Here is a 14,059-nt window from a genome sequence, read left to right as displayed (position 1 = left end):
TAATCTTCCGCCTGATACACACCCAGCAGCAGCCGACGATCATCAGAAACACGATAATTGGGAGCCCGATCATCAGAAACCACACGGCTGAGGTACTGATATACCTCTGACTCTGGTCAAAATACTCAGTTGGGCGGCTGTCGTCGGGAAGTGTCTCGCCTGGTTTCCAATGCGATATCCTCTCACCATCAGTCAAAGTAAGTGGCATTGGCGTCATATCAGACCCCTCAGACGAGACCCAGGATATTGCCCAGGCTTGGTGAACCATGAAAGTGCCATCCAACGCGCTAGCATCTTGGTAACCGGATAAGCCCGACAGTGTTGTAGTCGCTGTGCCATCGCCTTGGGACATGCTTGTCGTCGTCTGGGCCCATCGTCCACACCCGCTGGTAAAGAAGTCTTTGGCGACGTAACCACCTCGATCAAAAGGATTGAAGGTGAATCCGCGAAATGGTTCTATTAGTCTCTTTGCTCTCTGAGGTGTAGGATGCTCGGGGGCGCAACCTTTCGCAACAGTATGCTATCAAGACTGCTGGAGAGTCACCAGAGCGAGACATTTTCCAATAATCCCAGCCAGAAGGACAGACAGCTGGACTAAAGGTGAGCAGAGAATCAGCCTCGCCGATCTCCCAGCCAGAGGGGTAGCATGAAGTTGGAGGTGCTGAAACCAGAACGGGATACGTAAAGGTGCCATCCTGCGTCCAGAGCAAACTCGTTTTTCTCCAGCTAGGCCGGCAATTACTTGGTGGAATGTATGATGTAGTAAGTGCGGCGCGATCTTGTGCAAAGGTTGCCGTAGGTGTCATTTGTGTAACATTTGAGGACACGGCTGATGCTAAATCTTCGGATGTGTAAGCGCTCATCAACCCTTTCAATTGAGCAGTATGGAAGACATCCAGGATACGAATCCGACGAGGGGTATTAACGCTTTGTTACTCTTATTCATAAGACTGGTCTTGCTGTTGGATTGACTTTGCACATCCTTGCGTAGACAGGCCATGCATTTAGCCGGCTAGCCCAATGAGGTATCCTAGGCGGTCCCTTTGCTTGATCAAGCACAGGGGGGCATGATGCGGCTGTGCTGCGTTACGTACGGAATGCCCTGCTTTATCCTTCTGTTTCAGAAGTGTTGGTGGAGAGGAGAATGTCGACGACCAACACGATTAGAGAGTGTTATCTGAACGTGCTGAGGAGATTCGTGGTTGGGATACAGTGACCTTTTAGTGGGTTCTGGAGCAGACATTCGAGTTTTAAGCTTAAAAGGTACGTGAATAGGGAGGACTCTTAGCATAAAATGCAGGTATTAACACTTTGAAGTTGGTAAATTGAACGGTGTAAACAGATCGAGGGACCAGGAATAGAGAGTAAAGAGATGCAGTATCACACATTGGTGATTGAATTGTTATGATGCCTTTGTTCTTCTGTCATACATTAGTACTTTAGCTGAGCCGCCGCTGAGCATGCAGAAAAGGCTAGAGAATAGCTGGAGCACTGCCAGGTCCAATAACTATGAATTACTTTCAGAACTCTGAAATCAAGGTACCATATCAATATTGTTCCATTTGTCAGATGTTTAAGGTAGCGAATGTATAACTTCCCAGTTGACCTGACCTGACCTGACCCGTCTTGTTGAGCCAAGACGAACGAGGTGGAACAAGAGCGGGATCTCCACTGTTGCCCGAAACTCTGGCCATTTTGAACCTTCCATCAACCGACTTTAATTATCGCTTACCAAGTTCATCAAGTCATAACACTAATATTCGTCAATCCATCACAGCCTCAACTTCCCAAGAGCGAAACTTACCTGATTTCATACACTGAGTTAGGCAAAGCAATCGCTACGATGTCATGACACAGGGATCTCCCCCACCAGGCTAAGATCAATCGGGGTTCCATATGCAAGTGACCCTTGCCTAATTTCCTGCGATGGCCACAAGGCTGAGTTTTCCCCCTTCTCCATCATGATGCGCAATTGACAAAGTCCTGTCGCGCTGCCATGTTCAATCGAAAGCGTCGCGGCGTCACGGATGAGGAGCGGCTCAGCAGTTACGAGCTAGACTGGCCAACCTCGCAGCGATGGAAGCCAAACTACTCTGTCCCGCGCAACTCGCTTGAGTATGATCTCAATCCATCACGCGACTCATCTGACCCCAGCAAAGAGTCCGAGAAACGACCCAATGTACCGCATCCGATGTCTTTCGGGAGTCGGCGCGACATGGATACCTCCGCCAAGGCCATTCGACAAGGAGTTCTGGAGCTCAGGGCAGACGAGGAGGAGTTCTCTAATTTGAAGCTTTGGATAGAGACAATGTCCGAGTTGTACATGAATGATCTCGACAATCGGGCTCGGTGGGATCCTCGCTGGCTCAATGTTACTCGCAGAGAGCGCTTCGAAGGGCTGGACTCTGTCGCTATTTCAATTGTTGACTACTTCGCCAATGAGACCGTGGAGAAAAGCGAGCTCGTCACGACAAAGAAGGATCTCGCGGTGGCTCTTGACTCGAGACCGGAGAGCTCCCAGGTGCGAGTCATCATGGTTAGCGATTTGAGTCGCTTCGTCATGGGTGTGCTAGGTCAATTGTACTCAGTAGATCCCGAATTCTGGTACGAACATCTCATCGCCTCAGGGTACTGCGCAAGCGACAGTGGTCTCAAGTTGAAGAATGCAACGTGGATGAACTGGGCCGAACAAGAAACGCGTTTCCGTCATCGCCCTCTCCCGGGGATCGGCCAGCGAACGGAATGGAACCTGTCTCGGAGAACCAGGGCTCGTAAATGGGCACATCTTCGTTGGGGTCGGCTTGGTCTCCTTCATTACCTCGGGCGCAAGGGGTTTTACGAGGATGAGATTGCGAAGCGCATATCTGATGGACGCTGGACAATTGAACGAGATGTTGTTCTTGATAAGTATGGGCTACTCCTGACTGACAAGAGGAAAAAACGTGCAGAGAAGAAGATGAAGGAAAGGAGAAAGAAAGAAGAAAAGGCAAAAAAGAAGAGCCCGGGTGCTTTTGATGTTCCGAAAACATCTAGTGGCCACGAGATTGAAGGCACATCGGCAAGGGCCAAAACATCGAATGTGTACCGCCCCTACAGCACGTTCCATCCTGTGCTACCGCAAAACCCAACGTACTGGAACAATCGAGATCTCAGAGTCATGGCTCCAGAAGGCCTGGGGTATTGGTCAAGTGTTGACAAGGAGGGTCGAAAGACAAGTAAGCATGCTCCAGGCAGACTGGCAATGTAACTGACACTCGCAGTCATTCTGGTCTTTGACCCACCACGAACTATGCAGTACGACAAGACCAAAGAGACAACACCATCTCTAACATTTATGCCTCGAGCCATGGAGTTTGAGTCGTATACGGATGAAGAGCTTTGGCGTGTTGCTGACCCCGATGAGACGTACCTGGATCCACCTGCGCCAACCTTTACAAAGAAGCAATTGAAGAAGGACAAGAAGGAAGCCAGGAGACGGCGAGCACAGGCTAGAAGGAATCAACATGAACAGTCAATCGCTGTCAATGAGAAAGGCAACGACACCGCTTCAGAGTACTCCAGCGACTCCGAATTCGACGAAGAGTATCGAGAATCACTTCGAAAGGCTTACAAACATCGTCAACAGCTATTACGCGATCGCGACTTTGCGCGGAAGTACTCTCTATCTACCATGGATCTTGTGTACCGATACATTAGCAAGATACCCACCAGCATGCTCAATCAGGACGACTCGATGATACCGTCTATCCTCACGCGACTCCCATTCGACGATATGTGGCAGCTCCTAGCCGAACTCCGTCTGATGCAGGATCATATTGATGCTGATCTTGGCGCAGACCTGCACATTCATTTGCTTGAAGCTGCTGGCACAATGACAAGACAGAATGCGGCATGGATAAGGTCGACTTTGCAGGAGCTGAGTGAGTGGATCGGCCATATCAGAAAGTCCAAGGGTGTTCTCAATCTACCCGAAGACCTGGAGGAAGAGATGGCCGAGCTCACGGCTGATCTCCAATCCCTGCAATCACGCTCAGAACAAACGCTCAACCTCCTGGTCGCTTCGACGGGCATCGCCCAATCTTCTCTCGTCATCGATCAAACGTCTGGCATCAACAAACTCACTGAACTCGCATTCTTCTTCATACCCCTGTCCTTCATCACATCCGTCTTCTCCATGCAGGTCGCAGAACTCACCGAATCACCTCCCAAGATGTGGACATGGGGCCTCTCTCTCGGTCTAGTCTTTCTCATAACCTACCTCATCCGCAGTTTCGTTCGCTCCCCGTCCGTCAGACTCTCCGCCATGCGCGTCCGTGTAACGATGCTCAACCGCTTCACGCCCAAGTCGCGGTCTGCATCGCACCGTCTCAACTCCGTCGGCAACCGTGCTATCGCAGGTTATATCTTCTTCTTCCTCATCCGGTGCTTCTTCGTCCTCGTAATCTTGACGTTTCTTCTGCTTTTCATCTTCCTTGTGCATTTTGGTATCTGGGCTGGCGCGGTGGGTACGGCCATGTACTTTATCGTCACGCGGTGGCCCGAGCCGGCAGTACTGGCACCTTGCTTCGTCGCGATTGTTCTGGCGGGCATTGGCTTTTACGTTACGTGTTGTTTGACTGCGGACATACAGGCGTTTTGGGAGAAGTGGAGCATTGAGGTGGCGGAGATGCTTATGAATATGTTGCCTGAGAAGTGGAGGTTTGATCGGGTTGATGATGAGGATTTGGCGGATGAGGGGGTGAATACTTATGCGCGACAGGCCATCTTTTTTGCGTCGACGTAAGATGCTTTGGCTTGCCTGGGCTTGGATGAGTGCTTGTGTTACCTGAGAGTGTTGCTGGTTTGTTTCGGTGGTCCTGGTCAATTCTCTGCGCCTGCTGCTCGTGCGTTTGCACAACCATTGGTCTAGATGCCAACGCCAAGCGGCTGTTGCAAACGACCTCATGTGCCGTTTGGCATAATCTTGCACGCAGCACACAATATATGTGGCGCATTAGTCTTGTTAATGAAATAGATAACAACCCTGACCGTCATTAACTCGGTATCGCGAAAAGATTTTGTGCAGAAGCTTATATTGAGAAGCAAACTACTACATAGCCAATAAATCAGGGAGACTTACAAACATGGAAATCACAAGGTTTTGTGAATGTTTATGGGCTTGGTTGAGTGACAATCTGAACAGTGACGGGCAGTGACATTATTACTATCGTTTGCCTGCATCTACATACGCCGACCGTGATTTGCTGCGGGTAGTCGCCTCTGTGAATAGTCACTCTGCTCACATCCTTCAATCAATTTTGTCGTTTGCTGCAAACCCTTTCTCCTCTTCATCTCCCAACAAACACAAACATTTCATTACTGAAACTTGCCAACCCTTTCAACATGGCTCAAGGCGATATTCCTATGTCTGATATTGATCCCGCCTTGTATTTCACCTCTCAAACTCATCTCAGCGATTATTCTAAAGAGATGGACACTGAAGAGCGATACGCCGTGGATGACCTCTGCGCTTCGTCGATACGCGCTTCTTCCTACAAGCTTCTATTTGATGGCGCTTACTCCGACATATCGATAGTCTGCCGCGGTCGAGAGTTCAAGGTTCATCGTGCTATTGTCTGTACGCAGTGCGAATGGTTTGGGGAGGCATTCACAACCCCGCCCAAGGTGCGCGATCTGCTATTTATCACATGCTCTCACTCACTTTTCTCAGAAGCGCACCATTAGGAGCGTGGCTTTAGATGAAGACCCGGAAGTGTTCCAGCATTTACTCGAGTTTCTCTACACTGGAACATACACTGCTCAAAAGCCTACGGCATCAAGAGAGGCTGAGAGAGAGAAGGAGATTCAAGACAGACTTAGCGGTTATCCACGCTGCCCCATCGAAAAAGACTTGACAAAAGACAGTGTGCCAGAGCGCCCTGTAAGACGATCAAATAGGTTATTGTCCACTACACCCGCCACGGCACAAACAGAACCCACAGCCAAGACAGCCTCAAGCTCACCGCACGACATCATCCTCGCCATGCATCTCTTCATCATGGCTCAGACATACAACATCCCTGCTCTTCAGCTCCTCTGCCAAGACCGCTTCTACACGGCCGCCAGAAACCGCTGGGTCAATAAGATATGGACCGACTGGGAGGCCACCAAGGAGTTTGAGGACGTTGTGCTGGACGTGTATGGCTCTACGCAAGAGGTTAATAATCCATTGTGGAGGGCGCTGTGCAAGTTGATTTGCTTGAAGAAGGATGGGGATAGGATGAAGGAGAGGATGATGGCTGTTAAGGGTGAGCAGGTATTTCTTGAGGAGGGTATTGCAACGTATATGCGAGAACCCAGAGGCAGTGAGTCTAGATGAGGGCTGGCCTAGCAAGACAGGATACCATAGCTTTGTTTTATGCTTGGTCTGGGTTCTTTCAAAGGATAGATCAAGGTTTCACAGTTTCTATGAATAATATTTCTACACAGAATAAGACATGACTTTAGTTTGGATTGATTACTCTGACTAGGGCCTAGACATGGTGCATATTGTAACTTTCGATGACAGTCACCAGGACAATTTCTCAATTCTATGTGGACTGGTGATGCAACTCAGCCACAGGTCTCCTACAAATAATACATCTAGCATAACCAAGAAATTATACCATAATGTCTAACCAATTACTGTAGCACAAATACCGATAAAAAGAAAATCTAAAATGACTATTTGCCTGCCTTCACAAGTCACAAGATTGGACTAGTTGAATAGCCCTCGCAACTAACTCCCGATCATTCTGAAACGTCAACTTCTCCAGAACCTCTTCATAGCCATACCACTCAACCTCGAACTCATCCTCACACCTCCCGACAGTTTCATTCTCATTGACAACCGCAACATACCACCAAATCAGCTTCACCTGACCCTCACCAATCCTTCTCATCCGCACTGAAATCGGCTCACAAACACCTTTGAAAACACGTGCTTCATCAGGGACATCTCTCACGTCAGAGGGACAGAGGCGAGATTTCATGTTAACTGGTAGTAGACGACAAGAAAGTCCTGTTTCTTCGGTTGTTTCGCGGATTGCAGTGTCGCGGCGGGACTCGTCTACGTTACGACGTCCTTTGGGGAGGATGTACTCGTCGCGCTTTATATCACGCATGATGTAGATATCGTGTGTTGAGATGCGGAAGAGGATTGTCCCAGCGCTCTCGATGAAGTTTTCGGATGTGAAAGTCTCGGTTTGGTAGTGTGAGGTTGTCATGGCTGGGATTCTGTCAGGCTGGTCTTACGAGGTGGTGTGAGTCGGAACTTACTTCTTCTGAGTATTAGAGCGATGGTGTTGTTTTTTTGTTGAATTTTTTAAGTGTATGGAGGAGTGGTGAAATTAGGTATTAGGGATGAGTAGAAGGTGAGAGGAGTGAGGTTGACCTGAGTTAGGAGTATGTGAAGTGGGGCTTTGGGAGGTTGAATGATGCTGCATGAGCCAATCAATGAGCTTTCAGGATATATGTGATAAACTCGAAAATGTTCGTGGTAGCAGAGTGTTTATAGTTACAAATATCTTCATCCTCATATAATATTATGTGAAATTAAGAGCTATTTTTAATTTTGCCTTTGAAATATCCTAGCATAGTCTACATATAAGTTATTGCCAGTAAATTGCAGAGTTCGCTTGAGAACTGACGGTTGAAAAGACGAATATTTAGTATCCTATTTACCGCAAAGAAAGTATCAGGATAGGATTTCCTCTTACGTTTCTAATATCAATCACCTAATGAGCATATTGATCGCTCTCTACTGCACGGAGTCATCCTTCACGTGTGAAGTCAACTGCCGTGAGATGCTTGAAGTCAAGCTTTGGTATTCGAGCGTTGGTATCAGAAGACATTGATACTTACCAGGGAGGATTGTACCTGGCTTCTACCGTGACCATAAACGATAATACAGTAGACGGGGGGAGGTAAATAAAGATTGAAAATATGAGTTTGTGCTGAATAAGATGTGAGGTATGAGTAGGTGGAACATTTCTCGATTGGAACACTAACCGACTAGAATCAACTCTTAAAAGAATCAAATGATTGAATAATTGGCCAATAATAAATTGAACAGAATTACCTCACCTAATACAACTTGCCTGACAATCCCATCAAGCCACAGCATCTCATCTTAAACCTTATCACCACTCACCCTACACCAAATGCCTCACTCATTCGATCCGTCCCTCCCGGCAAACAATCCAGACCCTCAACACATGCCCTCCCGTTCCGTGGCGACAAACTCCAACTCATCATTCTCATATCTATCACTGCCGATCTATCTAAACTCTCTTTATTCATACCAGCCACTACCGATGGCGCCGCGTAGATCCCGACGGCGTAGCCCATCGCCAAGACCGGCAGCCAGAAAAAACTCTCCGGCCTGAGCAGAGTCTAGAAGCATGCAGGTACAGCCGATCCCTGCCTAGTGCGGACATCCCGACGTCAGCCAAGAAAGACGTTGGGGTTGTAATGCAGATTCTTGGCCATGTGTCACAAATCTCGATCGTCAGAAGCCTCAAAGTCACGCAAACATATTTGACGACAAACAATGGTCTAATGAATTGGTATCTGTCATGAATGGTCAAAACACACGCTATGAATGAACTCCTAACCAAATGATCATGATGGACCTCTATAGTAATCCCTTTCCATCCCTGAATACCTCATCATACCAGCGCGTTTCAGTCTCCGCTTCATTACTGGCTTTACAGATCGTATCCCAATCTGTCGACCGCAATTCCCAAGCCTTTGTGTCCTTATTCTTGCCAAACAGTAGTGACGCGCTTCCTTTGGTCTTTGCGTCGTATGACCAAACCTCCAGGTTACCATCATCGGCGGCAATACTCGCTAACGGTGTTGTCGTGTTTGCTGTCATGTGCGCCTCGATTAGGTTGCGCAGCTGGGGAAAGTACCACGTCTTATCCCACCATGTCGATCGACGGGCTTTTAATCCATCTCTCCAGGCATTGTGATGTATCGCGACGGGAACAGAGGTCGTCCAGAAGTCCACATACAGCGAAACGTCACCCCAACCGCCTTCATGATCATCCAATTGAGAAAATGGAGCTTCGGCCTTGGAAATGTCGCTTGGCACACCACCTACGCGAGGGGGCGAAACACCAGCTTGGCTTGACTCCTTGGCAATCGTAGACGGGTCGTCAAGTGACACGAAGGCTCCGCCGTAGTCGGAGTAGCAAGTCGGGTAGAAAAGTTCTTGTGTGTAATCCAAGCCGACGTGATACTCAAATTCGTCTCGAGCAGAAAGTGCCGCCTCTTTTCCAGGGTTGTCGCCAGCAAAGTCGTCCTGCTTGATCTGTCGACGCCAAAGTTCCTGCTCGCCAAAAATCTCGGCAAAAATACCCTGGTCGCCAGCGAGGTCCTCGGCAGACCTGACCTCAAGGAGATCTTGGTCCATGCGATCTTTGACACGTTCAAAGTATCGTCGCATGTCGCCTGCGGGTCCCATGAAACTGCCGCTGTTGACATACTTGGGGCGCATGTATTTGTATCGCGATACCGTATAGTCGGTGAAGAAACCGAACACGTTCTCGGGGAGGGTGCTGTCGGGAACGTCGCTGCAGTAGAGGTTCGAGATTTTGTCGCGTGGAGCGATGCAGCCTTTTTGCGCGGCGGCAATGATGGTCTGCTGCATTAATTCTTTGTCAAAAAATCCATATTCCTCTGCAATTCGCCGGTTCGCTCGCTCGTTGCTGCTGTAGTATCGGTGCATCATAACGCTCGGGGGTAGTTGTAGCCAAATGTCGTGTGCGTCCAGCATAAGCACGAGATCATCCTCTCCTAGCCTTTCCGCCTCCGAAACGTCATCCCCTGTGGCCCATTGCAGGTAGTTCAATGTACCAGTGATTTTCCCCAGCTGCGAAGGTCCAATACCGTCGGCTTCGGTGTGGAAGTCCTTCTTCCAATTGACAATTACAGGCGCGGGATACCCCAACGCCACGGCGCTGCTGACAACCTTGCAGAGATCGGGACTCGAATCGTCGACGGGTAAAACGATGACAAACTTTCTTTCCCCTGAGGAGATGTTGGCTGGGGTGACTAAAGTTTCTTGTAAAATGGGAGCCGTTGGTCTCCAAATACTATCATTATGGATCTGCTGATTAGTTTTGAGCTTCAATCGGGGGCAAGGAACATACTAAGTAGTAGATTGTAAATGTGAAAGCAAACAAAGCAAATAGCAAAGTCGAGCCCTTCTTGACCCATCTCCAATTTGAACCATTGACACGAAATCTAGGGCGAGGACGCGCAGCGCCAGGGAGAGCAATATGTGAAGGCATGTGTCATGAGCAGGAGATGTATGTATAGTGAAGAAAGAGAGAGGAATGTATCAGGGGACAAGAAGAAACGAAGTTTTCGGATAGAACGTCAAGCAAGGGTTAAGGGAGAGACAGAAGTGGACCGTGGTGGAACAATATACTAAAAGAGAACAGACAAAGGAAGGACGGACGATCAAGAAGGATGCCACACAAAAGGAACAGAAAAGCAGGATGTTGAAAGGGTTGAAAGTGGACAAGCGACAAGGCAGACAGAGCCAAGGAGGGAAGACAAGCACAAGACACTCCGGTCAACGGCAGTCATGACAAGGTACCTTAGCTGCAGCTCTCTTCCCACTATAAACCCGGGCTGTGGAGCACCTAATCTTATCGAGTCGCTCGAGTATCTTGTCGGTGTGAGGCTCATATTAAAGGTACATGCGCCCTGCGGCTGTGAACACGGCATGCTCGACACTAGCGGGCTAATTCGAGACAGATCATCAGAGTGGGAGACGCTGTGATTCGTCAGAGCCGCTGCTAGGGCTGTTGCCGTAACCGAAGTTAGCACTGCTCGAATCCTACAAGGCATTTCCCGCTGCGTTGATCTCCGTAAAACAATGGCAGCGCCAAAAAGACAATGACGCCCTCCTAAAATTTCTGACATATTCAGTGATGAGAAACTTGTAAATGCTAGCCAAGATTGTCGTTCCAAGGTTATAACCTTGTTAATTTGCAATACCAAGCATTGGCATCGAGATTGCACCAAAACGCAAATCCCCGAGTTAAAAGTCCAAGTGCTAGAGAGACTCCACCCGCTAACCCGCGGCCCCCAAGTCGACGTACCACGATGAAACATTCCTTCTCAGCACGGCCGCAAAAACTCGTTTAGGAGATATTATGTATGTATATCAGGGGGAACATTGGTGCTGACGGCGCGCAGACTTTTTTTCTCAAGTAATTTATTACCTACAAAATAATCTAAGACAAGTAAGCAGCCCCCCCTGAGTCTGGAAGCAAGCCACGTTGAAGCGCCCAAAACGCAAAACACTTGACTGGCCAGAAATGAAACAAATCTGAGCCACCGCCAGCGCCATCTCACCAGGTCAATCGCCCTATTGAGCCCTGTACATATCCAACATGAGATACCTTCCGGTCGCCGACGGACCCTTTCGAGGCGCAGTAATTAATTAATGCTTGCTTTTTTATATCTTGCTTTTTACCGAGTGCAAGATAAAAGTCTGTCGCAGCCCGCGGCGATGCGAGAACCGGTTCCAGAACTGTTTTGGAACCGTTGCAAGGCGCAGAGTGCTGATCGCTCACTAAAAATGACGACAGATCTTCAACGCCAGGGGAGAAAATTAAAAGGCCACTGCGTAATCCATACACGCGACCACTAAAATCGGGCACTTCCTCTTTGGGCGTGCCTCGTTGTTACATATGGCCGTTGATGTTTGGCTGCCGTGTTTGCCGCGCGTGGTTGGTGGGGCTGACTCTCTTTTTTGGGGGCTGAGCTGGACGGAGTCGGGCCAAAATGTCATCACAAGCCTCCTGTTCTGACACGAAAGGGTTCATAATCCTTCTATTCTTGGCATGTTCTTCATGTATGCTTATTGTCGAGTCCGAGATAGACATGGATCGTCATCCTTAAAAGCTTCACTCGTAGCCGAGCTGGAGACAAGCTTGGTCAGGTGCTTGTTAGCACACGCTATACGTAAATCCCCAATAAATACGCAAATCCTGCCATTGTGATTTGTCCACAATGGATACCTACTTGAAGGATTCACATGCATAGCCTCGCCCGGTAACGGATGTCATAGCGAGATGGTGGCCTTGCCACGTATATTTGTCAAATTTAGGCAATAGCCGAGCCTTCAGCTTTGCAGCCGAGTAACGAGCAAGATTAGCCGGTTGCCCAGCTCACGATGTCAGGTATTTCAAGTCTCGACTGCAGGATAGAATTACTCAAAAAAGTTGAGGATAATAACTGCTCATAAACGCAATAGGTTCTTCGGCCGCCTTGGGCAGTTATTTTCAATATCCTTGTTAGTGTCCACGTCCTCACGTATCAAATTCTAAAGCTGTACGGGTTGACCATCCTCAAGAAGCAAGAATTTGGACCTGGAAGCTAAAATAAACTGGTCTAAGGACTTCAAAAGCTAAGGCTTGCAAAAATGTGCTAAACTTTCCTAAGTTTATTCATCACTTAGAAAAGAGGGTCTAAGTTTTCATCCCTCCCTCGTCATTCATTCATCTGAGGCAAAAAGGGTATGCAGATGAATAGAATACTCCATGACCCCAACAGCGAACTCCCCATGCTTCATCATCACACGCCTCATCTTATCCCTGACCCTAGGCACATGGATCACAGCCGCCACAAGTCTGCACACAATTTCCCTCATCGCAGTGTCTGTTGGCGGCGTGGTCTGATACAACTCATCAACCACGTCAGCAAAGCACTCGGCCTCTTCCCAAACGAGCTCCACGGCGCGGTAGAATCGATCACGCGCTAGGAGTCGAAGTGCAGGCACGTCGTACTTGTCTGCCATGACGTATAGCCGGAGAGGCAGTGTCATGTCGTTGCGTAGCTCAGCGAGTTGCTTTAGTCCTTCTTCCCGACTGCAGTGACCTTCTCCAACCGCTTCTGACACCTTTTTGAGCTCAGATTGTTCATCTACATCACTTTTAACCGAAGGACTGCCCGTGCGGTCGTCGTAATCATTGTATTCTTCATCTGGCTCGTCGTCGGTGACCCATTCGTCACTTCCCTCCACGGGTGACAACATATCCATTTCTTGGGAACCACACGCCGGTTGCTGTAAGTTTTGAATAACAGTTTCGGGATCAAGTAAAGCCGCTTTAGATGGCTTTCCCCAGGTAAAGTTGGTACCGTCGCTGTAGGTTCCAGTGTACAAGAACTCAAGGAACCGTTCCACGACATCAGGATCATCCTCCAGCAACTCGATAGATCGAGACGTAGATTCCTAAACACTGATAAGTCTGACTGCCCATGAGCTGTCATAGGATTCTTGAAAACATACTTTGTAGTCGCCGCTCATTGCTTTATCAAAGAAAGGAGACTGCGTGCATACAACAGCGCGGTGGGTTTTGAATTGACGCTCTCCGCAGATGATGGTCATGTCTGAGAACTTCTCACTGTGAATAAGGGTCGCTAGCGCGGCATGAATAGAAATGCCTTCAGATTCCTCGATGTAGTCATAATTGTCGTTTCTGTATTCGTATCCTGCAGAAGAGTAAGATGTTGCACGGCTGCGTTCTCTCGGAGCTGGTGTGGGTGTATTTGGCGCTGCTGTCTCCTGGGCAGCCCGAGCTCGGGTATCTCTGGGAGGAGAATGAGGAGGTGGAGGAATTGTTGTCATGGTTGCATTCGTGTGTCCGTAAGGCCTTTGGAGAAGGAAGCCCAGCCTACTAACCGAGCAGTGGAGGTTATGTTGTTGCAGCTACGGAGTACCCAAGTTCAGTTCTCAAATGCGGGGCTTTGCTTGATTGGTCAGGGTCTCCCGTTTATGCATGGCCTGGATTGAGTTATGAAACAGTTATGCAATATCCAACCATTGGTCTCCCATATTCGACACTTTGAGAATCCAAAGCATTTTCTTTTTGCTGGGACCTCATGGGGTAAGATACGCGATGCAGGCATTAGCTGTAAGGCCCATCAAATCAAATATCACTCTCTTTAACACCCTCCAGGCAGCAAACCAACTATCCACAATAGCCCGAGCTGTTACCTTAGTCTACCATGTTGATTC

General features: G+C 48.6%; 5 protein-coding genes across 5 annotated transcripts; 2 read left to right on the top strand and 3 right to left on the bottom strand.

Moving 5' to 3' along the window:
* Positions 1 to 1,996: 1,996 nt before the first annotated feature.
* FSUBG_2274 (uncharacterized protein) lies at positions 1,997 to 4,783 on the top strand (the record flags this gene model as incomplete). Its single annotated transcript, XM_036680029.1, has 2 exons — positions 1,997 to 3,215; positions 3,261 to 4,783. 2 exons carry the CDS (start codon positions 1,997 to 1,999, stop codon positions 4,781 to 4,783), a joined length of 2,742 nt encoding a protein of 913 aa, XP_036542194.1.
* Positions 4,784 to 5,382: 599 nt separating this feature from the next.
* On the top strand, positions 5,383 to 6,358 carry FSUBG_2273 (uncharacterized protein; the record flags this gene model as incomplete). The annotated part of the gene is made up of 2 exons (XM_036680028.1): positions 5,383 to 5,664; positions 5,711 to 6,358. The coding sequence occupies 2 exons, from the start codon at positions 5,383 to 5,385 to the stop codon at positions 6,356 to 6,358; spliced, it is 930 nt and encodes a 309-aa protein (XP_036542193.1).
* Positions 6,359 to 6,716: 358 nt separating this feature from the next.
* On the bottom strand, positions 6,717 to 7,244 carry FSUBG_2272 (NUDIX domain protein; the record flags this gene model as incomplete). The annotated part of the gene is made up of 1 exon (XM_036680027.1): positions 6,717 to 7,244. One exon carries the CDS (start codon positions 7,242 to 7,244, stop codon positions 6,717 to 6,719), a length of 528 nt encoding a protein of 175 aa, XP_036542192.1.
* A 1,409-nt stretch (positions 7,245 to 8,653) lies between these two features.
* Positions 8,654 to 10,316, bottom strand: FSUBG_2271 (uncharacterized protein; the record flags this gene model as incomplete). The annotated part of the gene is made up of 2 exons (XM_036680026.1): positions 8,654 to 10,132; positions 10,176 to 10,316. The coding sequence occupies 2 exons, from the start codon at positions 10,314 to 10,316 to the stop codon at positions 8,654 to 8,656; spliced, it is 1,620 nt and encodes a 539-aa protein (XP_036542191.1).
* Positions 10,317 to 12,535: 2,219 nt separating this feature from the next.
* FSUBG_2270 (uncharacterized protein) lies at positions 12,536 to 13,669 on the bottom strand (the record flags this gene model as incomplete). Its single annotated transcript, XM_036680025.1, has 2 exons — positions 12,536 to 13,273; positions 13,331 to 13,669. 2 exons carry the CDS (start codon positions 13,667 to 13,669, stop codon positions 12,536 to 12,538), a joined length of 1,077 nt encoding a protein of 358 aa, XP_036542190.1.
* Between the last annotated feature and the right edge of the window lie 390 nt (positions 13,670 to 14,059).

The sequence above is a fragment of the Fusarium subglutinans genome, assembly GCF_013396075.1.
Source record: "Fusarium subglutinans strain NRRL 66333 chromosome Unknown NRRL66333_c0000019, whole genome shotgun sequence".
Taxonomy (NCBI): Eukaryota; Fungi; Ascomycota; class Sordariomycetes; order Hypocreales; family Nectriaceae; genus Fusarium; species Fusarium subglutinans.
The sequence above is the reverse complement of the archived record's forward strand: the minus strand, read 5'-3'. Positions and strand labels throughout refer to the sequence as shown.